Below are 27,136 nucleotides of genomic sequence, written 5' to 3' on the forward strand. Positions count from 1 at the left end.
CTTTGAAAACCGTTTGGAGATTTTATTCAGATTTACTTGATTGAGAAAGGATGTTTACTTATTTAAGTATGTAAAGTGCTAGCTAGCTTCTTCCTTTAAAAATTCCCAGATATTTAAGCATGAGATATCTTTGTATTGGTAAGCTATAATTTATAAAGCAGGCCAATATAGGAGCAGGTAACAGATACAGCCTAATTTTTGAGACTAATTTAACTGCTTTTAAAGAATTTAGTCTGACTATTCAGTTTACTTAAAAATTATTGCTATTTTATACACCCCAAATTTCTCTAACATATAGATGAACTATTAATAGTAGACTGAATACATGTCATTTCAGCTGAACAAACACAGTGTTACCAGTGTTGTTTGAACTCCGTCCCTATCCCTGTTGAAGATAAGACTACTTTTCATGTGTATTATTCCTGTGTTTTTTGTTCTAGCTGAATAGCATATAAAATAAATATGCGCTTTTTTCTCCAAATAGCTTAACCTGGCTTCTCAGTCAGTCTTGGAAGGACTCAATGCTTGTTTTGACCACCGAGGAGAAATCTATGTTCCTGAGTTAGGAATGAGCTTTCAAGTGCAGCATGAGAAAACCAAGATTTTTGGCTGTCAAAATCCTTTTAGACAAGGAGGCGGAAGGAAGGGCTTGCCCAGGTCTTTCCTAAATAGATTCACTCAGGTAAGATTTACTGTTGCCCAAAAACCAAAGGTGGTCCCAGGGGTGATAATAGCTATGAGGGTGCCCACTAGGAGGATGAGACAGGCTCAGTGTAATAGTCTACTTCTCGATTTCATGTCTGGATGTGATGGCTGTTAGTGTGACTGATTGCTGTCATCTTTTCTCTCCTGGTGTGAGTCCTTTATCTTAGGTTTAAGAGAACCTGGTGTGTTAGCAGTTGGAGGAAAGCAAGATCACCACCATCTTGAGGATTCTATTATTGTGCCCAAGGATTAAGGCCAATCTTTTTAAGTGTCTGTTAGAACATTAAAAAATTATTTTATAATAAGAATAGTGCATTAATCTCAGAGAAGTATGAAAAACTACCATGAAAAATAAAAAATCCAATATTTTCATGCCAAAGTCAATCACCATTAATAGTTGTATCTTTTTTTATTGCCACAGCAGTGTGTGTGTGTGTGTGTGTGTGCATACACTTATTTTAACATCTTTTTTCAAAGTAGTGGCTTGGAAATGCCTCTAGATGTTAGCTTTCTTTAATGTTCTTTTCTTGGTAATTAAGACTTTACTAAGTATCTTTTAAGAAGTTTATATGAAAAATTTCAAAACTGTTGAGAAGTTGATCAAATTTAAAAATGAATGTTGTATACTTACCATCCAGATATTTGAGAGAATTTTACATAATAGATTAAAATTACAAATATTCTTAAAATATTAATTGCAGGTATCTTTCTCTAAACCATTAGAATAAAGCTAACAAGAAAACCCTCTGCTCTGTATTTCGAAGATTTTATATGATTCCATACCCTGAGAATGCAAGAAAAGAAATTTCTGTAACGGAGATATATATATTTCTAAGGCATTGTTCCTTTGGTGTTAAATAAAAATACTGCGTACGTCATGGCAGTCATGTTTGGTAAGGAGAAATGGTGGTGTTTTTCTCATGGTATTTGTGGATTTTCTAGGTCTTTGTGGATCCCCTGACAGTAATAGACATGGAGTTCATCGCCAGTACTCTGTTTCCAGCCATTGACAAAAATATTGTTAAAAAAATGGTTGCTTTCAACAACCAAGTAAGTACCTATGTGCATTAATTGTTCTTTATATTTCTGGCTTGTTTGAATCACTGTTTTCTCAATATGGAATGCCTGCCTCATTATCAGTCTCTACAACTGATGTAAATCATATAGAACTCTAAAAGTTCCTAGTGGAAGGCAAGCTACTCATTTGAGAGTTACAGTAATTCAGGCCTGTTGCATATATCATTTTTATAATGCTTACAGGGTATTCCTGGCATCGAGAAGCCTGAGTCGGGAAGAGACATCTGGATCCAGCCTGTTAATCTGTTTCAGATTATGTGTGCACTTGCACTGTGTTGATAGTACTTAATGCAGTCCCAAGCGGTGGGAGGTGCTTCCCAGTAAGGGTGTTTTCTTTTCAGATTGATCATGAAGTAACCGTTGAGAAGAATTGGGGGCAAATAGGAGGACCTTGGGAATTCAACCTCCGCGACCTTTTCCGCTGGTGTCAGTTGATGCTAGTTGACCAGTCCCCTGGGTGTTATGATCCTGGTCAGCATGTGTTTTTGGTCTATGGTGAGAGAATGAGAACCAAGGAAGATAAAGAAAAGGTGAGTTTCATGCTTGCTCTTTGTGTTTCTTTGATTTCTCCCTGAGGGAGAGAAATGATGTACTTGCATCAACAGTACCAAACTCAGTAACGCAGCTTGGAAATTCAGAAATTAAGGGCAGAAACAAAAACTTAATCTGTCTCAGAGTCTCATAGTGTAGTTTGCTTTAGAGGACACAGTTTGCTTACCTATCAACATTTCCATGATCACTTACCTTAAACAGTATCACCTTGCAATAATAAAGGCTTGGTCCTCATCACCTTGGTTCCAGGCACAAAGATGAGAAGCAGGAGGAGAGAGGTGATAACAAGTAGAAGAGGAGGGTTTTCTACCTTTAAATAAATGTCCAATTGCAAAATACTCAATCTAGAAAGTATAAATAGACAAAAGGGAGGATATTCTGTATCTAAATGAAAGTAAAAAATACCCCTTCATAAGGAGAAAATAACACCAGAATTCCTCACTTAGTAAACTGTAATAATGGATGAATTTTGCTTTGTGGTATTTAAAATGCAGTTCATGGAAAGTTTCACAATAGCTGCAGTTAGGAGACACTGTCATGACCTCTTACAGATGAGGATCCAAGGCTCAGTCATGGAGTCTCCGTGTTTTGAGTGGCAGAGCCAGCTCTCCAGCCCAGACCTTTCCACTATGCTTGCTATTTCTTCTTCTGTATCACAATTGCTCCCAAGCAAAGTAACAAAGTAGTTTACAAATTCATGTGAGTTAGAAACAGAAATGTGAAGATGTGGCTGTCCATGGCACATGTGGCTTTCAGACACTTTGGTTGTGCTGCTGAGAGCACAGATCCTTGTTTATGTGATATCCAGAATCCAGCCCAGCATCAACAACTCATGTGTTACATGTGAGTGGCTTTCAGTCTTTATACTAGGACAAAATATTCAGTTCACTTTTTTAAATTAATGCAACTTTATATAATTCACCTATCATCAGTTGGTATTTTAATTTCTTTATCAACTTACTCTAGTATGTTAACTGGCCAGACTGGCCAGTGTTGAGTAATTGATGTTGGTCAGATGATGAGTTACTGTAGGGTAGTGTGGAATGTTTCCACCACTCCTTCAATTCAGTTGTTTTAGTTGACCAAATGTTTTCTGAGAGGAAAAGAAAAGTTAAGAAAAATAGTAGAAGGAGAAAGGTTGTAAAAGTAATTTGTAGTTTTTAACTCTGGTATAGCATCAGAGAGAGGAGATGGTATGCTTTAGAGTGAAATATAAGGTCAAAAATTACCCAGACCCAGGAGGGAGCATTTTCTTCTGTGCTGCTTTTCGGCTCTTAGTATGTAACACTCATCGTGTCTTTGTCTTTATTGTTTTTATTTTCACTCCAATGTACATTGATTAGTATGAGTACTGCTATTTTGTCTGAATGCACTGCTTATCGTAAATACTTTGGGTGGCAGCAATCTTTGCTGCTGCTGTGGGCTAAATTAGTGATTTTTATACATCCTCATCTCTTAGATTTTTAAAAGAAATGCAAGAAAGAATACTATTAGCAAAAAGTTTTTAACAGTCTTGCTGCTAAGGAAGGGACAAATAAATGTAAATACAGAAATAATGCTTTTCTGCATAAACATTTAGAGGGATAACAGTGCTTTTCCAGTCAGACAGGCTTGTATTTAAATTCAGTTACCATCTATGAGCAAATCACCTAACTTGTGTGAATATAATTGCCATATCCATAAAATGGAAATAGAAATATTTTGAGAGGGTATTTGGATCAGAAATAATCTATTAAAGCACCTAATATAATGTTTGGCACATGGCAGGTATCAGGAAATGATGGCCATTGTTCTCCATAAACTTCATGCTTCTGTCTTCTACCTTCTTGAAAACAAATTAATATTTTATTTTGAGATCTGCCGTAGTTTCCATGGCTCTGTTTTAATTTATGGTATATTCTCTCTGGAATCTCATAATTTGAGATTATTGCTCTTTTCTTGAGCTTCCATTTATTTCCTTCTGAAGAATTAAATAAATGCAATCTTTTTCAATAGGAAAATTCAAAAGGGTAATAACTCACAATATTGTGATTTTCATATTGCTGTTCATATTTACTAGTGTTTATTCTGGAAGGTTTGGCCCAGAATTTGATGTAATGATTTGCATTTTAATTTTATCATCATCTTCCTTTAGGTCATTGCTGTGTTCAAGGATGTGTTTAATTCAAGTTCCAACCCGTACATGGGAACCAGGCTGTTGCACATCACTCCCTATGATGTTCAGGTGAGGCAAATAGGCTGATGCTCTTCCACAGTCCTCTCTGGCTTTGGCTCCCACTCCAGGCACACTTGTGAAATCTCACTGGGCTGTCTTTTTCAGCTGGGCTACTCAGTGCTTTCCCGTGGCAGCTATGTTCCTCCACCGACCTGCCATCCCCTGTCGCTCCTGCACCAGTCTTTACAGTCACTGGAGTCAGTTATGAAGTGTGTACAAATGAGCTGGATGGTCATCCTCGTGGGGCCAGCCTCAGTGGGCAAGACCAGCTTGGTTCAGCTCCTGGCACACCTTACTGGTCACACTTTGAAGATCATGGCCGTGAACAGTGCAATGGACACTACGGAGCTTCTGGGCGGATTTGAGCAGGTAACTGATCTGCCTCTGTATTTTTAGGCAGGGCACTAAACAGTGCGGTCTTCTGTGTTGGGGTTGCTACGGTAGCAGTGGCCACTGACTGCTGCGTTCATGTGCTCTGGAAATTGTAGGTTGATCTTACTCGGCCGTGGAGGCAGCTCCTTGCGAAGGTGGAGGGCACAGTTAGGGCCCTGGTAAGGGACAGCCTTCTTGTCAGTGCTGACGACGCAGAAGTGGTGCTGCGAGCCTGGAGTCATTTCCTTCTGACGTATAAGCCCAGGTTTCTTGGGGAAGGTGGTAAAGGTGTCACGATGGAGATTGTCAACAAGCTGGAAGCAGTGTTACTGCTTATGCAGAGACTCAACAACAAAATCAACTCCTACTCCAAGGCAGGTATGTCTCTTTGGGTATGTGTATCATCATTTGGCATTGCCCATAGAATGTCCACCCAGAGGTAATACATTTGTACGTGCAATGTCCACAACTTTTAAAATGAATTTGATGATTAGATTATTAACAATCAAGGTTTTGAAATAGAAAGTTTCCTAGAAAGTAAAGTGAAGCTGATGTAAACTATTAAGAATTGGTGATCCTAAGCAAAGTAAAGAAATTGATTACTTAGTTTGACTTATTTTGTGAGTAATCAACCACATGTAAATCTGGTTTTATTTTTTGTCGGCCTGTTTTTTAAACTTATTAATAATTTCTCAAAAAATTGAGTATTTTTAAACTGAAGAATAGAAGTCTAAATTAATAGCTTGGATGTGTTTATTCATTTTGTATAGAAGGTGGAAGAAATTCCTTAGTTGATCTGGAATCATTCAGCTCTCATCTTGTAGTGCAGCTTTTTGGCTGGTAGGGGAGAATTGATTAAAAGTTGAAGCCTGTCACTAAGATTGCCATCCTTTATTTCCAAAACCTGCTCATAATGGGTTATTCATAAGGAATCCTTAGTTATTCCCTAGGAATAGTGGATTCCCTAGGGATGAAGAAATGACCACCATCTTTTAGCTGCATCAACACTGTATCTGTGGCTCTGGGTCAAATCGTTTACTTTCTTAAGACAGTGATTTCATTACTGATTTGATCTATCATGTTCCAATTCAAACTCAGCATTTGAATTTGAAATTCTTTACTCATTCATTCAAATTAATTATTAGATATATTTAATGAAGTCATATATCACTATTTTGTAGCTCAGTCAGTAAGAATCTGCCTGCAGGGCAGGAGACCAGGGTTCAATCTCTAGATTGGGAAGATCCCCCTGGAGAAGGAAATGGCAACCCACTCTGGTATTCTTGCCTGCAAAATCTCATGGACTGAAGAGCCTGACAGGATACAGTCTACAGGGTCGCAAGGGTCGGATACGACTTAGTGACTAGACCCACCCCATATCACTTTATATTCTTTAACTGTTAGAGACTGTAAACTCACCATTGAATTCCTACCGAGTATTGGACACTATATAAAATATATTTACTTTTAACCCTCACAACACCACATTACAAGGAAAGATAACTCCATTTTGTACATGGGGAAATAAATGCTCATAGAGGTTAACCTGCCCAGTGTCTTCTTGTTATGATGTGTTTGGACTCGGTTTTGGTTCCAAGCCTCTCTGACTTCAAAACCTGAAATCTGGTGTGTATATATTTCTTTCATAAGTCAGTTAAAATTTAAATATCTAGGGTAAGTTCTCACAGCCCATTCTCAATACTGCTTTTTATTTAGGATTTATTTTCATAGTGAGTAATTTCTTAGGGATATCAATAGAGTCTAAAAGGCCGGCTATAAAACTTGTCTACTACTATTTTATTTTTGATTGAAAATAGCTTCTTTTTTAAACTATGTATATTTTAATGTTTCTATGATAAACATGTATGACTTTTAAAATATATTCTAGGTGTTTCATATTTTACCTTAAAATCTTTATTGAGTATTTTATAATAGCTCTGTTGACATCAGAATGCAGCACCTAGTGACTTTAAAAACCAGAAAATACGTCTAGTTATGTTTATTAGATTCTGGACATTTTTATTCAAGTTGCTAAGTGCTGTGTTTTGGTGTTCTGAGGGTTTCTTTGAGTGGCGGGTAAGGATGTTGAGTTGCTTTTGGATCATTTTTATCTTTTCAAGCTTGTTATTAAGCTATTTAAGGTCAGAGCCAGAGTATCCTTTACGTGCTAAGTCACTGTTGACTCTTGTGCTAAGAAGAGTCATCTTAGCTAAGTCGTGTCCGACTCATTGCAACCCCATGGACTGTAGCCCACCAGGCTCCTCTGTCCATGGGATTTTCCAGGCAAGAATACTGGAGTGAGTTGCCATTTCCTTCTTCAGGATATCTTCCCTACCCAGGGATCGAACCTGCATCTCTTACATGCAGGCGTGTTCTTTTTCACTAGGGCCACCTAGAAGTCCCACCTAGAAGTTAAGAGTCCCTAAACTCTTAACCTGTGTATGCATGCTAAGTCAAATTAGCCCCCCTCTTGAGGCATGGCCCTGTGTAATCTCTTCTGAAGGTCCTGTGTGTTCCATGGGGTCTCTGCTTTGATTGCTGGGAACTGGAGTGTTATTCAGCCCTGTGTGAACTCTGGGAATTGTTCAGTTCACAGCTCCCCAGTAATAGTTCTTTCCTTGGAATTTTTTACACATGGAATTTCAGCCTTCCCTTGCATGTGGAGATTATTATTGAGCCAAAGGCCCAGAGACCTCTTTCTGGATTTCTGGAGCCCTTTCCTTGAATAACTTTTTCCTTTTGAGTATCTTGCCTCTCATTCAGGTTGCCCCCATCTCCCTCAATTTCAGTTTGTGTCCTCAAGTCAGTGAGATCACGGGATCTGTTTGAGTTTCCTCTCCCTTCTTTGCTATCTGGAAATTACTTTCAGGCTGAAAGCCAGTCTATTATAGAGCCTCCTTCCCTTAGGTGTCACAGTTCTGTGCTGTCTGTTTTCTAGTGTCTGAAAGTAGTTGTGATTCATATAGTTTACCAGCTTTCTAGTTGTTGACACTGTGAGGTTAAGTCTAAATCTTGTTAATCCTTCATGGCTAGAAGCAGAAATATATTACCTTGTGATACAAAAAACGGTTAGAATCAATTTCTAATAAGGAAGACTAACTGAAAAATTTCCAGGAGAGGGCTATATAAACTATAGAGTAAATAAATACCAGTTGTTACTGTATATGATGTGGTCATTATAAAGGAAGCCTGGTTTGATGACATTAATTACATTGTGCAAACTTATAGCACTTTCATATGGTATAAATGCAGTAATAAGTAGGAGGCTTTATCCTTCTGCCATTTGAGAAATTAAAACAGGTAAAGATTATTTACCTTCTCCATCACCTTTGAGTCAACTCTTATCTAGCCATTCATTCAGAAAGCCCTTAAGAAGTAGTTTCTATCCCCAAACCTAATTTTCTTACTTGTTCAAACAAAAACAAAAATCCCTTTGTTTACCTTATTATGAAACTTTTAAGAACTGAGCCATACATTTCCAGCCTTCTTTTAATAAGCTCTTAGTTTTTTATTTTGTTTGTTTTTGATTGCACTGGTTTGAAATTAAGTGCTATGACTGTGGCATTTCAGAATTTGCCAAACTTGTGGAGGAGTTCCGAAGCTTTGGGGTGAAGCTTATGCAGTCAGCCAGTGGTCACAGCCGTGGCACGTTCGAATGGGTTGACAGCATGCTGGTTCAGGCCCTGAAGTCTGGAGATTGGCTTTTGATGGACAATGTTAACTTCTGCAAGTAAGGACCTTCTGTTCAATCATGAGTGGGTCTGACTGAAGTTTGGGATATGCTTGTCAAAGTAGAAACCCAGGTGGAAGCTCTACTGTTTTTAATCCACTGTTTTCTTAACTATAAGCACATCCTCTGCTATATTCTGTAGACTTTCCCTTGTGGTGAACAATGGTAGTTGGTCATTAGCTGCAAGATTTTCGTTCTAGCAGATAGTTTAGAGCTGAACTGAAGGCTAATGAAATTGGATTATTTTTTCCAGTCAAAACTTCCTTTGAGTTACACATTTTCATTTAACCTCAGAAAACTTCCTTTTGTTAGGGTCATTCTGAAGTACAGATTTTTATAATGGAGGATCTGATAACAGAGCAGACATTTAGTAAATGTGCATTCTAATTGTACCACCTGATTCTAAAGTAAGGAAAAGGACAAGCATGAAGCTGCTGTGCCTACACAGTGAGCGCAGTACAGGTCAGAGGATGGGTTTCTCTACATTCTGAACGTTTTCAGAATGTCCTCAATTAAAATCCAGTTATGTTTATGACTCTCTAGGCTGTGTGCCTTCAGGGAGTGAAAAAGGGTCTTGATCAGCTAAGAGATCTTAATTCTGGCTGGGGGTTGGGGGTGGGTCAGGAGGAGCAAGAGGCCTGAGCCAGGGCAGCAGTCAGTGTGGAACTCAGGCCTGTCCACCATTTGGGTTCTCTCTGTGCAGCCCATCAGTGCTGGATCGTTTGAATGCTTTGTTGGAACCTGGAGGTGTCCTCACTGTTAGTGAGAGAGGAATGATCGATGGATCCACTCCCACCGTAACACCACATCCCAATTTCAGGTATTCCTGCCTCAGTCTCAACCTGGATATCAGAGGTGGCCATGTATTAGGGCCTCCTTACATTTGTACACTCAGTCAGCAGAAAGGTGAGGTCCCTGCCTAGGGTTGGTGGTGAAGGATGGAAGCAGGGAGACCCATTAAAAGCCTTTTTTAGTAGTTCATGCACAAAATGATGGCTTACACTAGGGAAGTCAGATCAGTGGGACTTGCTGATGGGCTTGTGGGTTAAAAAGAGGAGGAAGCAATGATAGCACCTACGGTTCTGGCTAGAGTAATGAGGTAAATGGGGTGCTATTCATTGAAAAAGGGAAAAACTGGCAAAGAAGCAGGTTTGGTACACGGAGGGAACAGCAGGAATCAGCTGTTGAGTTCTGGGGGGTAAGGGTGAGCTAGATGTAGAAGCTGATGGACACCGACAATTATGAAGCTAAGTGTTTCTGGAGAATACACTGCTCTCTTTTGTTCTCTGTGTAGATGAGTTAGAATGATGCATTAGCACTGGCTGATTTGGGGAATATCTGAGAGTAAGAATTTTACAGCCCTCAGTACTCAAGGTGGATACACAATCCTTAGTTCCTTAGAAAGAGAAGCTGACTTGCTGTATTGATGCACTTGGAACTAGAGGATAGAATGCAGATGAAGACAGCGTCTGTGAGTTGAGCCATCAGTGTCCAGCTCCTGGTGATGAGCCACATATGCTTTGCCCTTGCCAGGTGTTGCAGAGCTACACTGTTGGTTGCACTGAGATTTTGACGTCTTTTTTTCCCCCTCTTTGAATTGCTTGTACTACTAGACTTTTTCTCTCAATGGATCCTGTTCATGGAGAAATATCCCGAGCTATGAGGAATCGTGGACTTGAAATCTACATTTCAGGAGACGGGGACGGGAGCATCCCAGATGACCTAGATCTGAAAGTCCTACTGCACAGCCTTGGGTTGGTGGGGGACAGTGTGTGTGACACCCTTTTGGCTTTGCACTCAGAGACCCGAAGTGCTGTTGTAGGTAAGGTGCTTGACTTCCAGCCTCTGCAGGGTTTTATTCCTCTGGAAATTCATGTCATTCCACTTGACTGCTAGTCTAGGAGTTCTTGCATTTAGTGTACATAGAGATGGAAATGACCTAGAAAGCCTATTAATAATACAGATGTACTGGCTACTCTCCTCCTGCCCCTGCCCGCCAAGAGATTGGGTTCCACCGGTCTGAGTGAGCCACAGGAATCACCATATCAAGAAGCTTCCCAGGGAATTCTAAGGCATGCAGTCAGAGGCCCATAGTTGGAAGAATATTACTTTTGACACTGAGATTGGTAAAGGTTGTCCTGAAAACCTTTCACGGTCATCATTGAATCTCTTGAAGGCTGAATAAAGAGGGAACTTGGAATTGTTTAAAACAGACAGGTATTACTTCTTCTAAATGTCCAAAGATACAAGAAAGGGCAGTTAGGTACAATGTTGGCTGCTTATTTAAGCCTCATATTAGTTCTGCAAGCTATGTTTCCATTTTACAGATGAGACTGAGAGAAATTGAGTAACTTGGGAAAGCCACACAGTTAATAATGACAACTGAGTTGGATTTCAAAGCCCATGGTGCTTTTTGGTTCCATGCTCATGTTGTCCCTCTCAGTGTATCAGCTTTAGGTCTAGGGTATATATGGCCAGGCTTTATCATGTTTAAGTCATCTGGTCACTTCCTCACAATGTGCTGCTCCCTGAGAGGGAGTGGGGGAGGCAGGCTAGCAGGGAACGAATGTGAATGAATGTTCTCGCAGGTTCACTGAGTTCACTAGTGAGCCCCCTGGAGTCCACTTGGCTTTCTGAGATAAGTGCCTGGGTGGAAGTTTGATGTGAAGATGAAATTTGTCCATTTTCTCTGGAGACTTTGCAGAATCTGTTGCTTATGGATGGCACCGTTTCTTCTTTACAGCTTCTCCAGCGTCCTCGGTGTCGAACCTCATTCAGACAGCCTCACTCATCGTGCAGTATCTGCAGCGAGGCCTGAGCTTAGACAGCGCATTTTTTAAAGCGTGCTGGGAAGCATATGTTCGCTCCCAGGCTTCCCCAGCAAACCAGCAGGTACTGTGAGGTGTCTGACACAGCTTTCTGCAGTACAACACTACAGGAGGTGGGAGGATACTCTGCTGGCAGCAACTTTAATGGCCTTAGAGAGCTCACCTGCAGTTATACTGCAACAGATCTGGTATCCAGACAGATCTGGAAAATAGCGTAAATGTGATTAAATATGCCTTGAAACTTGCCTCTCAGCAGAAAAAGTGAAATTTTGTCATGTTGTGTATTGAGAAATGTGTCTTGACTGTTGAGAGGATCACAGGGAGCCTAGAAGACCGCCATTACTCCACTAGTTTTCGATAAGAGCTCTGTGTCTTGGGGACCATACACCATGTGTTTCTGTCTCCCACCAGCTTGTGCAGGCTCTCCTAGAGAAACATATTTCTTCACTGCAAGCACACGAAACCTGGGGCAGCTCCCTTCTTGCCTTGGGGCTGTGGCCAGATTCTCTGCCCTCGGCTCTCTTCACTACAGAAGATTCTCACCTCTCTAAAGTCCGAGGAGATGGCCAGATCTTAGCGTATTGTCTCAACAGGCTGAGCATGAAAACAAGCAACTGGGCAAGGTTAGCGGAGCCTTAAGCTTGTGTGTGTCTCCCTTGACTTTTCCTCCCTCCCTCCCTCCCTTCCTTCCTGCTTTCCTCCTTCCCTCTCTTTCTCCCGCTTTCTTTTTTTAGATGGTCCTGGTCACGACCCAGCATATTTGACCATAATGTTACGTGATCATTTTCCACATAGTTTCATCGTTTGTTGTGATGTTATTGCTCCCTATTTATTATTTATTATAGGTACATGTTTTGATTTTTCCTCTTTGGAGGGAACTTATATATTCCCTGTTAACTCTATGATAGATTAATTGTAAAGTTACTTGTCTTGGTTCTTTGAACTATGAAATGAAGATTTAACCCTAATACTAACTTTGTCTATTGTAATGAATTTCAGGATTCAGCCTCTTACTTTGCCAGACTTAGAGAAAATTATGCAGTCCTCCCACCCAGAGAACTTAAAGTTCACTTCAGTTGAAGTGGATACTTATTGGATTGATGAACCAGATGCTCTGGCTGTGGCTGTTAAATTGCTCATAGAAAGAGCAACCAATCAAGACTGGATGCTTAGAGTTAAATGGCTTTATCATTTAGCCAAGAATATGCCACAGGGGCTTGGTGAGTAAAGAAGGTTAATTTGTATAATGAGGGAACTTATGTACACATACCCTGCTTTCATAACTCAGCAGTTGTTTTCTCTTCAACTACACAGTTAAAATTACATCTGGGGAAGCTCCTAACAGGATGTTTATGACTTAGCATTATTGTTTTTTAATTGTTAAAACATTAAGGTACACATCTGCCCTAGATGTTCCCCAAGAGAAACTTTTCCCCACGTAAACCTCAGCATTTCAGGATCTGTCCAGCCTTCTTTCAAATCCAGAAGGAAAATGTACTGTATTATGTTACTTTTAAGTTTTTGAACAGCTTGCTTTTTTTTTTTTCCGTACTTACTCTGTTGCACATGCATTCTTTTTGAAAAAGGGTTGCTTTTGGTAAATTTACTTCCCATAAAAGTACATGAGATTCTAATCTTACTTTCGTTCCAGTCGTCTAAATGATCATTCTTAATTTCTTTGTACGCTTTTCATTCCAAGTAGCTTTAAAGGTTTTAAAGTACAAGAATTTGTGGGTAGAACTTGTTGACTAAAGTAATTGAGTTTATATGAGTTTTTCTACTCTAGGAGAATTTATAGATAAGTGTATGTGTGTATTATTGGGTGGTACATGTGATGTCTAAATATGTGTAGAGCGAAATTGGATGCATATTCTCATCTGCTTTCTCCTGTGTGATAGCTGCTAGACACAGGTAGCTACTAAAACATAACCTGTGACGTGGCCACTGTGATAGCAGCTGTAGAACAGAAAGCTCGAATGGACGGCGCTGCTCTAGATGGTAACCAACATCTGCTTCTCCTTCCTCCACAGAGGCGATAAAGATTCATTTGGAAGCCAGTGCTGCAGCTCTTAGGAATTTTTACTCAAATTCTCTCTCATCTGGGGTCAGTAATGTCATCAAAATATTACAACCAAATGTAACAGGTACTGCACCTGCCTTGATTTCTAGCTCTCAGCACTCTTGTCCATTGAGTTCATGGGAAAAAGATCCGTCAGAGCTCCCACTTGTAACAGTTTTTAAAAGAAGACTCAGAGTATCCAGATGCATATTCTGCTGCTTTTTTTTCAAAACTGTGTATTGATTCTCCAGTTTCTGATAAAGGATGATGACATAGTGTAGTGGGAAGAGCACAGGAGTTGGAAGTCTGGGCTCCGGGTCCCAACTTGGCCACAAACTGGCTTCTTGATTCTGGGTCCATCATTCGTACTCAGCTGCCTTTGTTTGAAAAAATAAGGGGATCAAATTCATTCTTCTGGGGCCCCTTCAACTTGTAATAGTCTGTGATGTATTAGTAAGTACTGTTAACAGAAAGGGTTTTAAACTGTGATCTCTTTTGAGATGAAGGTAAAATAGTACACATTCAGTTTCTTCAGAAAACCTTAATGATGAAGTTATAAAGTCTTCAATTCAAAATTACAAAACAAAACACAATGATAAAAGGAATAGCCATCCAAACTATCTAATCTTAAGTATACATATGACTACCTTGTGTACACTAAAGGTAATGGGGTAGATGGTTGGGCAGAAATCAAATGATAGAGAAAACTAATGTCAGAGTCCGATTGTGGCTGAACTGAATTATGGGTTTCCATTCATGAAGGAACTTTGGTCTTTGGGAACATAGTTCTAGAGTAGAATGGTAGATTCCCTTCGCAGCAGCCTTGGCTTGCCTGCTGATTGGCTCATCTTCCTTTTCCTTTTCAGCTGAGTAGCCCTGGATCATGTAATCTTGCTAGATTTTGGGATATTGGTCCCCCCACTGTACCTTGCTGTTCACAGTAGGCATTTATTTGTTAGTCTACTGTATTGTGGATGCCTTTAAAGCTTGAAGTACTCCATTGAGCCAGCCAGCCACTCTCAAATTGACATTCCCATCGTTTTGTCATGCCTCCTTCCACTGGAATCTCCACCTCTGGAACAGGTCAGAGCCTGATGGCTGCTGCTGCACAGAGATTTTGATACCAAGTTTGAGCCAAAGGAGCAGAGGTGGCAGCAGCGTATCCTGTGATTATAAAGAAATGGGTTTTAAGCAAAATAATCTTGAGTTGTTTTTCTTATTAAAGGCAAATTACTGAGGTGTGTTCCTTCATTTTCTGCCATGGAAGTTAGTTTTCTTGTGGTTAATGGCAAAAGATTGGGCAATTGAGTCCATGAATTCTTTTCCAACCAATAATGGGACCTGAGCAAGTGAATGTGTTGGTTTTGGAACTGTCACGGATTGAACCATTTCCATTTCTCTTCCCCAGCAAGACTCTCCTATGTGATCAAAGTAAAACAGTGAAATTTGCCAGACAGGGAGTTTAACTCCAGAATTCTACCTTTTCTTTTGTTCCTTAAACCAGATGAATCCGTGATCCCTCTGGATCCCCGATGGAACATGCAGGCTGTGGACATCATCAGAAATGCGATGGACTTTGACCCACAGACAGACCAGCCTGAGCAGCTCTTTGCCCTTTTAGAGTCTGTTGCAAACAAGTAGGTGAAGCCTACTATTGTGGGCACTGTTTGCCTCACTGTACCCTGTGACTCTACAAATTGTTGTTTAATGGCTAAGTCATGCTTGACTCTTTTGTGACCCCATGGACTGTAGCCCACCAGGCTCCTCTGTCCATGTATTTTTCCCAGGCAGAAATACTGGAGTGGGTTGCAATTTCTTTTCCCAGGGGATCTTCCCAACTCAGGGATCGAACCGACATTGCCTAAGAATACTGTTTATGTGTATTTAATTTTCTGAATCTGAGGAGTGCTGAGCGTCTGACGTGATTGCCTTTGTTACCACCTCTCCTTCAAGCTCTATGCACAGCAAAAAGTCATTCTGACCATGATATCCTAGTGCCTTTGAATTGACAGATTCTTAATAATTTAACAGGGTGCTTATTAATAGATACACTGGGAAGTATCAGTAATGGGATTTGTTTTATGATTAATCTTTTATCACAGGATAGCTGTGTTTCCACTGTTTCCTGTGAGATTTCCAATAGCTTCCTGCGTTTTCACAAGTTCTTTCCTCAACCATCTGTCCCATCAAATGGTGAAGGTCTACGTACATAGTCACATATAGTATAAATTTACATAATTGTTTTCCAAGTCATTCCTCACTGTTTAATGTAATGACCAGTAATACTTTTTAATTGTCCATCAGTGGAAGAGATTTAGAGAAATAATTTTGTAACTGAGGTATAACATGCATTACAGAAAATTGCCACTAATGATGACTATATGTCGTTTTGATGAATTTTCACAAAGTGAACTCACTTGTGTGATACATAGTAACACCTCAGAGGACCCCTTGTCCCTTCCCCCCAGCAACTCCCTCATCCTCCTCCCCCGGTAACTTATACCATTGCAGATTAATTGTATGATGGCTGGTTTGGGGTTTTTTTGGGTGGGGAGTTGCTGCACTGAGAGGCTTCCAAAATCTTAGTTCGCTGACCAGGGACTGAGCCTGGGTCATAGCAGTGAAAGCACCGAGTCCCAGCCACTGAACTGCCAGGGAATTCCCTATGATGGCCAGTGCCAAGAGTCCACAGTGCAGCTTGTCAGACCATGGCAGAGCAGCACAGTGGGACGGGGCAGTTTACCGAGCCCTCTGCCTTCCTCCCTGCCAGCTTAGTTGTCATCTTTGTCACTGCCCATCTCTCTAATCCAGAATTTGCAGAGGCCTGAGGGGAGTGACACACTGAGGGAAATTGATATTCCAAGGGTTCTTAGGATTCAACAGGTAGAGGCTATGATAAGTATTATGAACTGATCACTGTTTGTTAATTGTGGAATCTCATTTCAGGACCATCATATATTTCGACCGGGAAAAACGGATTTTTACTGAAGCAAATTTGGTTTCTGTTGGTGGCAAAAAGTTAAGAAACAGTGTTTTGAGAATGTCCTTTGAATTCCATAAAGGTAAGGATGTTGCTTTTACCTTCTTCTGTTACACATCTGGCTGCATGATGTTCCTGATGGTGAGAGGTTCCTCAGGTGTGGCCATGCTACTGATTCCTTTTGACTTGGTGGCCTGATTTTGACATCTTCCTTTACTCAGTATCTTTGACTAAGTACTTTTTTACATGTCCTTGATCTCATTTATTCATTTATTTATTTATTTGGCCACCATGAGGTGAGTCTCTTGAGTGAGGAAAGGGAGGCACAGAGATGGTCTGGGTCACATCTCTAGCAAGTAGCAGAGCCAGAGCTTGAGACCTGGTCTCTTGGCTGAAAAGTAAGAGCTCATAAGCATTTGGTTATGGGTTCTTTTCTTCCTCCTTCTTTTTTTTTTCTTTTTTCAATTGAAAAGATAATGGTATTTCTTGGAAAATATTCAAACTGTAGAAGCATAAAAACGGAAAAAGTTTGCTCCTGCAGTAGCTGCTGTTAATAGTAGAGATTCATTTATATCTTCTCATATCTTCCTGTTATCTATCCATCTGGTCATATATGTAATATCTTAGAATTTGTTTTGTATTTAAACAAATGCTTTTTTAAAAAAATTGAAAAAAATAAAAATAAAAAAAATTGAGACATGAACATCTCTACGTATAGATGCCTAACTTGCTAACTTACTAGGCAAAGATTTGCTTTCAACTTTGACCTTGACCTTTGTACTAAGGGTAATGTTAAGTTCTAGACTACTGTTAATTTAGAAAATGTCTACAAAACTAAAACTGATCGAATGTTCTTATTTATACCGACTCTAAGATCCAGAGAGCTATCACAGCCTGCCCCATGAAATCGTGGTCAATCTTGCTGCTTTCTTTGAGCTTTGTGATGCGTTAATCCTACTCTGGGTACAGTCCTCTCAGGGCATGGTGTCTGATGCCGGTGTTAACGAGGTGAGGAGATGTACCTGTTTTTCTTTTAAGTGACATATTTCTTGGCACAAAGATTTTTAGGGGAACGACTAACTTCAGTATAGTCATCTGTCCAGTATTATTTGAGAAATTGTTCTTGTGAATTTAAATAGATACACATATTTTAAAGCTGCATCAGGGTGTAATTGAGATAATAAATTGTACATGTTTAAAGTGTACAAGTTTATGTTTTGACCTGTGTGTACGTGTGACGCCATTCCTACAGTCGTGACATTGAACCCGTCCATCACCCTCAAACCTTTCATCTTCTATTTTCTCTTCCTTTTTTCCGCCCTCCACCTCTAGCAGGTATCCATTGATCTGCTTTCTGTTACCACAGCATTTTATATTGCTTTTATATTTCTATTTCTGGCATTTTATATTGTTTTTATCTGTCCACTTTCATTTAAAATCATTTTGAGATACATCCATATTGTTTTGTGTCTCAGTTGATTCCTTTTTGTTGCCAGTAGTCCATTGAATGTATACATACTATAACTTACTTGTCCATCCACTTGTTGCTAAAAATCATAATTTTAACAGTTATATTTTAGTTCACTTAAGCCTTCTTAGACATGATTGTCACATGTGGACTAAACTGGGATTGAATCCAGATTATTCCAGTAATTGTGATAAATTAGAATTGTAGGTCTTAAACTTTTTAGTCTCAAGATCCCCTCTCCTCCTCCCCATCCCCAAATCTCCAAGAACTTTGCATATGTGGTTACATGTATATGTACTGTATTAGGAAATAAATCTGAGAAATGTAAAAAATTATGTGTTAGTCTGTTTAAAAACCCAGTAACAAATTCATGTTAACATTTTTAATGAAAAAACCATTTTCCAAAACAAAAATTAAGAATGGAACTATGTTACATTTCTACAAATCTCTTCATGTCTGGCTTAATAGAATGAAAGCCAGTTTCTCACACCTGTCCCTGATTTGCTCTCTTATGGTATGTTGTATGGGTTGAAGTTTGTGAAGAGAAGCTGACCTCTATTTCATGTTGTTAAGAGCTTAGAAAGTGAAGGCTAGTTTAATAAACATTCCCGTGTAATTGTGGATTTTCTTTGATCCTGTACCACAGCTTGACAAGTGATAGTTTTGTAAAGGTTACTTATTGTGTGGAATTTGAAAAAATAGTGATCTTGTCATGTGTTAAAATTCACTGGCCTGGCATACACTTTGGATGGACTTTATCCTTGCATGTTACCCTTGTGTAAATTTGCAGCTTGTACATTGGTAATTTGGAAAGTATTGTTAAGTGAGTTATCAGATCTTCCAAATGTTGGCACATTTCATTTTCCAATATAAATTAAATCATACTCTTGAAAAATTACCACAGACGTCATCAGAAAATCTTCAAGTATTGGGAATTTGTCAAGCTCTTAGTTTTTCAGAGTTCTGAGCTTTGCTTAAAAGTTTTGAGTTTTATTTTCGGCAATCTTGCTTTTTTTGAATTGACAGATTGACTTCATTCATTTTCCACACGCTGTTTGCCAGACACCCAATCAGAGTTTGTCTGCTACCCCAGCCCCTGCCCTTTGTTTTGGTACCATCATTGCAGATGTCACCATAGTAAAGAGCACAAATAATATGATATTATTTTGAAAATAGCTTTGACATCATAAAACTGGAAATATTATAACTAATCTGGAGACTACTTTGCCATAAAAATACATAATTAGAAGAAGAGCAATGTTGGAAACTCAGAGTACCTGATTTTTGCATTACAACACTACATTAATGAAAACAGTAGTTATTGTCATAAGGATAGACATAGACTAATGAAATAAAAGAGAATTCAGAAATAGACCCTCAAATATTAATATATGGTGAATTAATTTAATGAGGAAAACAGCTCTTTAACAAATGGTGATGAAAAAACCAGATATTGATATTATAAATATGAGCCTTTATCCCTGCCTTATGTCAGAAAAATTAACATCAAAATGGATTATAGAGCTATGTCTAAAAGCTAAAGTTAATAAACCTCTAAAAGAAGACATAGAAAATATTCACAGCTTGAGGATAGGCAAAGATTTCAGGGCATTCTTCAAAAAAGAAAAATTGATGAATTCAATTTTGCCAAAATTAAAAATGGTTCTTAATAGACAGCTTTAAGAAAATGAAAACACTAGGAGACATTGTTTATAAATTGTATATAAATTGTTTAAACCAAAGTAATAGCCCAGTTTTAAAAAGGAGCAAGAGAATTTGAATAGATGCTTCTCAGAAGATAATGAATACCCACTGAGAACTTGGAAAATTTTCTGTATCATTAGTTATCAAGATGTAAATTGAAACCACAGTGCAATTCCACTCACCAGAATGACTAAGGTTAAAAACTGAAACCCACCTACACTGCTGGTTGGGATTCAAAATAGTGCAGCTTCTTTGTAAAGCAAGTTGTGATTTCTTGTAACATTGAGTGTACACTTACCACATGACCCAGTGATTCTATTTTCCCCAATAGCTCTGAACTTCCAGTAATAGGACGAAAGATCCTTGCCTCTCTGACTGCCTTGATATCCCTAAAAATATTCCAGTCAAATGCTAGACCTTTAACATGTATATGTCGCGTATTGGTGAACAATTGATGTCTGTGTTTTGTGTCCTTTACTGTGAGATGTTTGTGAGCAGTCTTGATTTGCTTTGTTTTTAGATCTTGGGTTCTGTGCGGTGGCGTGACCGGTTTTGGACTGTGGCTGACACAGTAAAAGTAGATGCCTCAGGCCTGGCCTTGCTCGCCCTTCACTGGCGCTGGGTTTTAAAACATTTGGTCTGTCGGATCCCCCAACTCCTGATGAACCATGAAGACAAGTAAGACTCATATTTAGAGAAACAGCGTCAGTATCTACAGGATTGATGTTTGGAAAGGAAATGTGTTTCTTCTTACTTTACTTTGGTTTCCTCCCTCCTTGACTTGTCAGTGAATGTAAATCTAGTACAAAGTATATACAGTGCCCCTTAATATCCAGCACTTCCCGTTTTACTCACCTCCGTTCTGCCCCTTTATCTCCTCTGCTAAAGATACTACAGAGAGGTTCAGACTGTTTCAGAACATATTCAGAATTGCTTGGAGAGCCCAACTGGTGGATTCGCAGGTGTAAAGAAGTTGCAGAAGTTCCTGGGACGACCCTTCCCTTTTAAGGTACAGTTTGGAAGCATGTAGTAAACACAAAGGTTTGACCTCTTCTGAAGCTCTCTTGGAATGTGGGCACTGCCATTCAACTAGACTCAGCCCTGCCTGCAAATTTTTGAATGTTCAGTGAGCACTATTTACTGATTTGTTAAGTGTTATTGTTTTACTTAGTCTTGAGACTTTTAAGGTTGAGCAGACTGTTGACTTTATTACTGTAAAATATCCTTAGAGCAACAGGAGTAAACCAACTTTATGTTTGTAGAAGCATCGAGGAAACATAAAAACTTTTTCAGACATGAATAGGCTTCTAAAGAGAACCACTTTTCTCCTCTGTAATAGGCTCTCCTGGGTTTTATTGTTTCAGGACGAGCTGGTCGTAGAGTGTTTTTCACAACTGAAGGTCTTTAACAAAGCTCTTACCATCAGAGAGTGGATGCCTGCTCTTGGGGAGAGTGGATGGCAGGAAGACATTAGTCGGCTCCAAATGGTTGCATCTGAAGGGACATTAAAGAAAAGTCTCCTCCGGGCCTGGGGTTTGGTCCTCCGAGCTAATATTCTGGAAGATGTCGATTCAGGTGTGTGGCTAGCTGACAGTGGTTCTAAGCATGTCCTCTGCAGCCGATAAGTTGTTGTTTTTTTCTTTTTCTTTGTCAGTAAGTTTTAAGAAGTTCTCCCTTAAATATTCTTCTCCTTCTATTCCCGCCCCCCTGCCCCCCACCCCGTATACTGTAGTGACCACCAAATAAGTGTCAGGCATAAGGTTAAACTTTACATACATTATTTAATTCTGTCATTGTAATTGTGTAGGTATTAATAGTATTATTTAACACATGAGAAACTCAAGTTCAGGTAAAGTTGAACTCAAGCTCATAGTCACATAACTGGCTGTTGGGAATCTGAGCCTGACCACTGACTGCTGTGTATCTTTTTGTCCAGATACATTGAAGAATCTTGTGAATGCTCAGCATTTAGAACTAAAAGCCAGAGGAATTTCACTTGGTTTTCTGGAGAAGAAGCACAGTGAAGCTTCCTTCCTGTCGCAGCCAGATTTTAGCTGCTTGATCCAGCTCACCAGGAGTGTTCAGCTGTGGCCTGTGATGGAATACCTGGCTATGCTTTGGCAGTATAAAGTCACAGCTGATTTTATGACACAGGCTTGTCTGAAAAGGTGAGCCATCCTTCAGGGTTTTTTCCTTTGGGGCAGCTTATTTTCTTGGAAGGTTATTCTGTGTATTCTACATTTAAAACAAAGCACAGCCTTTTCTTGAGGGGGAGTAGTTGCTGAAGCAGAGGGAGGTCATTTGCCACTTTGGAAAGCCAAAAATTCTTGATTCTTTGCCTATTTTGTGTGTGTTGCATCTGCCCTTCCATAGCAGTTTTCTGATAGTTCATGGAAAGCCCACAGCTCACTCTCTTCCCCCTCTCTATTTCTTGAGCAGGTCAAGCAAACACCAGCAGCCTCAGATAGATGAGGAGATAAGCCATCACATCACATTTTGTCTTAAGCACACACCAGTTGCTCCTCAAGAGCTTCGAGACTTTTGGTCCTTAGTGCACCATCAAAAGGTAAAAATCAAAGTCAGAATCCTTTGCACTGTGAACTGATTAGATTTTCTGTGGCACACTGGTTGCAGAACATTGCAGAATAATCTTAAAAATTGCATGTTGTAAAACTAATCTTTTCTGAATTAAGTTTCAAAGGGGAGAACTTTGAATGTTTTTTGCAGTAATATTCTAGACATTTCCCTGCTCTTATCACAGTTTCATTCCATTTGGTTCCCAGTTAAATAAGGCTAAAATATTTGCTAATTTTTATTTTATTTGTTCAAAAATGTATTATCAGTGTTTTTTACTCTTCCATAGAGAGTAATTTGTTGAATATGAATAATGGTAAATTGTAGTTACTATTATTTCATTAGTACAACCTTAAATTTTTTTGGATAATGTTTTATTCATTTATTTTGATACATAATTATGTGATTATTTTCATTACATTTTCACATGCACTCTTACAAAATCAGATCTCATGTTTTATCCAAGTATAAATAGGTTAAATAATGTGACTGAGATGATTGGGGTGGCAGAAAATCAGAAACATTAGGATTAATAATCTTTAAATCCATGTTAGTTCTGGATGATGTTACAAGACAGAGAACCTTATAACTGGATTTATAGAATCTTTCTCGAGTACTCTCTTATCTGGTTAATTCTTTATCTCTAGATGACTGCTGAAGAAAGGATCTCTTTGTGGTCTGAGTTATTTAATTCCACATTTACATCTTTCTGGAGCAGCACCGTGACCACACATCCAGAGTACTGGCTGACGTGGAACCCTCTGCCTGGTGAACAGCAGAGGGAGACACCCAGATCTCTTCTGGACCCCACATTAAAGGTTTGTTGGCAGAAAATTATAAAAATGTTTGACAATAGAAAAAATTTCTCTTGTGTAATCGAAAGCAAGGCTACTTCCTTGGTTCACATAGCATGTCATGAAAATTTGCACCTATCACCCAGCTTATTCTTTCTAAGATAGTCCACTGTACTGCTGTGCTGCAAAGCATTTTATCACTTTCTTATTGATAAGCACTGAGATTTCTTGCCTATCCTCTTGCTTCCTGTAGCAAGCACCCCTGCATCAGCTACCCTTGTATAAGCCTTTGTCTACTTGTCTGCTATTTCCATGGATTGTGATGAGGCTTGGGATTTAACCTGTGGCCAAAGTGTCTGCACATTTAAAGAGATTTATATATCTTCTCAGAACATCTAGGGAAGTAGGTTTTGTTTTTCACTCTTTCTGCTAGGAGATGGTGAAGAGGGAAGACATGAAGTAGGGATCACTTCTCATATCCTGTGTTTCCATATCTTTGCCCCACTTGGTGTCATTAGTACTTTGAATTATTACCAGTCGTTCACTTTAGAACTTGTTTTAATTTGTATTCCTTTGATTTTTGTTGAGATAGAGCATCTTTACATATGTATATTGTTGGTTTTTATTTCTTTTTCTGAATTTTCCAGTCATGTTTATTGCCCATTTTGTTTAAAAAGAGTCATTAAATGTCATTTTATTAATGAAGATCTCATTATATACTATGCATATTAAACCTTCACCTAACATGGTTGGAAATATATTTCTAGTGTTCTATTGTCTCACAGGCTTGAAGATGTTTTCTTATATTGCACACGTTTTATAGTTTTCAAATGCACCAGCCACTTTCTATTTTCTGGCTTTGATATGCCTTTAAATAAGTCTTTCTTCACTACCCATAGAGTTAAAAACCATTTGTTCATATTTATGTTTATGTCAGTCTCATCAGAATATCTTCTTTTGTGAGGTAGGGATGTATGTTTTTTATCTTCTACAAATAAATATATCCAAAAGCAGTATTAACAACACTAGTTTCACCTAGCTCATTCTTTCCATCTTATTTGAAATGCCACTTCTGACACGGTAGTTTATTCCCACAAGTTTTCATGAATGTAGGACTCAGCTCTGTTCCATTCCTGTATCAAAACTGATTGCTTTAGTATAAGACATTTCAAAGCCTTTAGTGTCAAGCCTTGTGGATCACCAGGAGTTGCATGCAGTCGAGGTTTGCTTTCCTGTGGGTCTCACCCCTAACCTGTTGTCATGGACACTGTTCCTGTGTCCCAGATTAACAGTCCAGGAAGCAGAGGCTTGTCCCTGGCTCGTCTGTTTGTCTTCCAGCACTTTCCCCTGCCTCCAAGTCTCAGCTTCCTGCAGTGTGCACCCAGCCCTGCCGCACAAGTGGTCTTGCTGATGTCCAGGTGTGAGGGGTTTTCTTCTGCTGGACAAAAGCTACCACTGCTCTTCGTTCATAGAGAATGGAGTCCTTCAAGGGCCCACTGCACCCGACCCGACTCTGCCAGTCTGGTCCTGTCTCAGGATTATGGTTACCTGTTCCTGATAACCTGAGGTGCCCCAGTGCTGCTTGTTGAAACCCCGTTAGTTAATTTCTAAAAGTTAACTTGACTCCTCTCTCTCCCTCAGGGTCCTGGCAGTCTCAGTAGAGCCGTGTTCTCCAAATGCTGCTTTGAGATTGTGACCAGCAGCTGTAGAGCAAGTCCCTGGGATGTGAGCGGCCTCCCCATCCTGTCGTCCTCGCATGTCACCCTGGGGGAGTGGGTCGAGAGGTGCCAGCAGCTCCAGGATGTCAGCTCGATGCTCTGGACCAACATGGCTGTCCCGGTGGTGGCAGAGTTCAGGTATCCCCTCTCCCTGGGTAGACAGTACAGCTCCCATCTTTCCTCCAGGGTGTGTCATGGGGACCTCAGTCAGAGCTTGCTTGGGTAGTGGCTATTTCCGGTGGGTGGAGGAAAGGTGTTTTTTGGCTGAATGAGCAGGTTGTCAGTCCATAACAGACTGCTATGAGCTGGCCAGCCCCTCTGGCAGCTGTCAGTGTATTGTCACCAAGAGGGCGGTGCCTAGAAAACCATATCAGATTGAGACTAGAAATTCATCTCCAGGTGTAGTCTGGAGAGCAGTGTAGTCCGCCTCGCTGTTTTCTGGAAGAATGAACACTAGTGTAAGAAAGGAATGCCGGTGACTGCAGTGCAGACCCCAGTAAGTGCTCCCTTGTCCCCACAGACGCACTGATTCCCAGCTCCAGGGCCTGGTGCTGTGCTGGCATCTGGCCGGCCTGGCGGAGCTGCTCCCCGAGCCCCGGCAACAAGAGCATGTGCACAACTGCAGGCAGCTGCTGCTCAGGGATAGCCAGGCCTTCCAGCACGTGGGTGAGACTCTTGGGGACCTGGCCAGGCAGGAGGCGCTGCCCAAGGAGCTGCTGTGCCTCCTGCTTACCTCTCTGCGCCACTTGTTCGGGGAGGTGGAGGGCAAGCGTGACCTGCCCGAGCCAGCCCGCCGTGGGAGCCTGTGGGTGAGCCTGGGCCTGCTCCAGATCCAGACCTGGCTTCCCCAGGTGCGCTTTGACCCCGCCGTGAAGAGGGAGTACAAGCTCAAGTACGCCAAGGAAGAGGTATGGAGGGAGGGTTGGAATGTGGGCTGCATCCTGACTCGCTGGCTTTGCTTAGTGTATTACTCCTTTCACTCCCTCTGGATGCTCAGAGCACAGGGGACTGATGTGCATAAGCTACCCTGTGACATCCCAGGAGTGTGTTCTGTAGACTGTGATGTCCTGTCTGTGGGTTCCTCTGAGTAGGGTCAGGCACCACGAGGGGTTATATAACCACCATGCTGGCTATATGCCACCGATAGATAGGCTCTCCTAGACACTCCTAGTATCCCTCACCATCTGGATCCCTCTACCTAGATTAAGTTTTGGATATTTGGATTTGAGTAACTTCTTTAGACTGGGTGTACTATTCCTTAAGGGCATCCCAGGTGGCTCAGCGGTAAAGGATCTGTCTTGCCAATGCAGGAGACACAGGAAATGTGGGTTCAATCCCTGAATTAGGAAGATCCCATGGAGATGGGCATGACAACCCACTCCAGTATTCTTGTCTGGAGAATCCTCATGGACAAAAGAGCCTGGTGGCCTACAGTCCATGGGGTCACAAAAAAGTCTGACACAACTTAGTGACTAAACAACAAGAATGAGTAGACCTTAGGTTTTGAACTGTTGATGTTTGTTATCCAAAACTCAAGAATTAGGTAGATTCAGATAATGTGATGTACTTCTTGCTATTTGAACTCCCAACCAAACTCAGGAACTGAGTATGTTAAATAGTGATATATTAGACCTATATTTTGAGGAAGGAAAATTAAATTAGTTGGGGTGAAGGGCAGGCTGCTATAGCAGACTCACTAGTTCTTTGGCATCAATAAGATAGTTTCATTTCACCTGACAGCTCTGAGATGAGTGGTCCAGATTAGTGGAGCAGAACCCACCCCCCAAACCGTTGGGTCATTCAGGAACCCAGGTTCCTTCCATCCAGGGAGCGACTCTCCCTCAGGGCTGTGTGTCTCAGGCCTGGTCCTAGCTGGGCGCAGCAAACCAGGCTCTCCTTTTCTGCTAGTTACACCAGCTACAGTGTGAGTGGAAGACCCGGAGCCTCTCATTCCAGCTGCAGACTGGAAGAGACCTGGAAGATGAAGTCATCCTCAGTCATTCTCACCCTCACATCAGGTAACACTGTAGAGTGATGATTATTTGAACTTGGGATTATCAGCTAGAATCTTCTTTTTAAAAAGACATTTTGCAGTGTAATCGCAGTGTTAACCTGAGGTTATGATCTACATCTGTGAGCTCTATTAGCAAGTAGATCCCAAAGCCACAGTTACAATCAGGAAAAATACACTCTGTGAAAGGAAGGGGAGGACTTATATGGAGCCAGGAGGGTTGAAAGCAGAACTTCCTCTCAGTGTGGAAGGAGTTGGGTGCGATGATGGGCACCAAGGGATCTGTTACCTTAGGAAGTACTATTTAGTGGGTTCTGAGTTCCACCAGCTTCAGACCTTGGGTAGACCA

At 40.4% G+C, this 27,136-nt stretch overlaps 1 protein-coding gene across 1 annotated transcript in view; it reads left to right on the top strand.

The window, feature by feature from the left end:
• Positions 1-27,136, top strand: part of MDN1 (midasin AAA ATPase 1) — a 145,385-nt gene that overhangs the window by 70,350 nt on the left and 47,899 nt on the right. Inside the window, exons 38-62 of the mRNA XM_068984913.1 lie at positions 485-682; positions 1,648-1,755; positions 2,124-2,312; positions 4,469-4,558; positions 4,655-4,918; positions 5,038-5,299; positions 8,492-8,651; positions 9,355-9,471; positions 10,265-10,473; positions 11,395-11,543; positions 11,891-12,102; positions 12,479-12,699; positions 13,510-13,623; positions 15,043-15,175; positions 16,485-16,600; positions 17,393-17,526; positions 20,211-20,368; positions 20,579-20,699; positions 21,055-21,265; positions 21,627-21,858; positions 22,130-22,256; positions 22,912-23,082; positions 24,700-24,914; positions 25,297-25,684; positions 26,685-26,794. Coding sequence (XP_068841014.1) covers positions 485-682; positions 1,648-1,755; positions 2,124-2,312; positions 4,469-4,558; positions 4,655-4,918; positions 5,038-5,299; positions 8,492-8,651; positions 9,355-9,471; positions 10,265-10,473; positions 11,395-11,543; positions 11,891-12,102; positions 12,479-12,699; positions 13,510-13,623; positions 15,043-15,175; positions 16,485-16,600; positions 17,393-17,526; positions 20,211-20,368; positions 20,579-20,699; positions 21,055-21,265; positions 21,627-21,858; positions 22,130-22,256; positions 22,912-23,082; positions 24,700-24,914; positions 25,297-25,684; positions 26,685-26,794 — 4,409 coding nt within the window. The remainder of the gene's footprint in view (positions 1-484; positions 683-1,647; positions 1,756-2,123; positions 2,313-4,468; positions 4,559-4,654; positions 4,919-5,037; positions 5,300-8,491; positions 8,652-9,354; positions 9,472-10,264; positions 10,474-11,394; positions 11,544-11,890; positions 12,103-12,478; positions 12,700-13,509; positions 13,624-15,042; positions 15,176-16,484; positions 16,601-17,392; positions 17,527-20,210; positions 20,369-20,578; positions 20,700-21,054; positions 21,266-21,626; positions 21,859-22,129; positions 22,257-22,911; positions 23,083-24,699; positions 24,915-25,296; positions 25,685-26,684; positions 26,795-27,136) is intronic.

Source organism: Capricornis sumatraensis, chromosome 13 (assembly GCF_032405125.1).
Source record: "Capricornis sumatraensis isolate serow.1 chromosome 13, serow.2, whole genome shotgun sequence".
In the NCBI taxonomy this organism is placed as follows: Eukaryota; Metazoa; Chordata; class Mammalia; order Artiodactyla; family Bovidae; genus Capricornis; species Capricornis sumatraensis.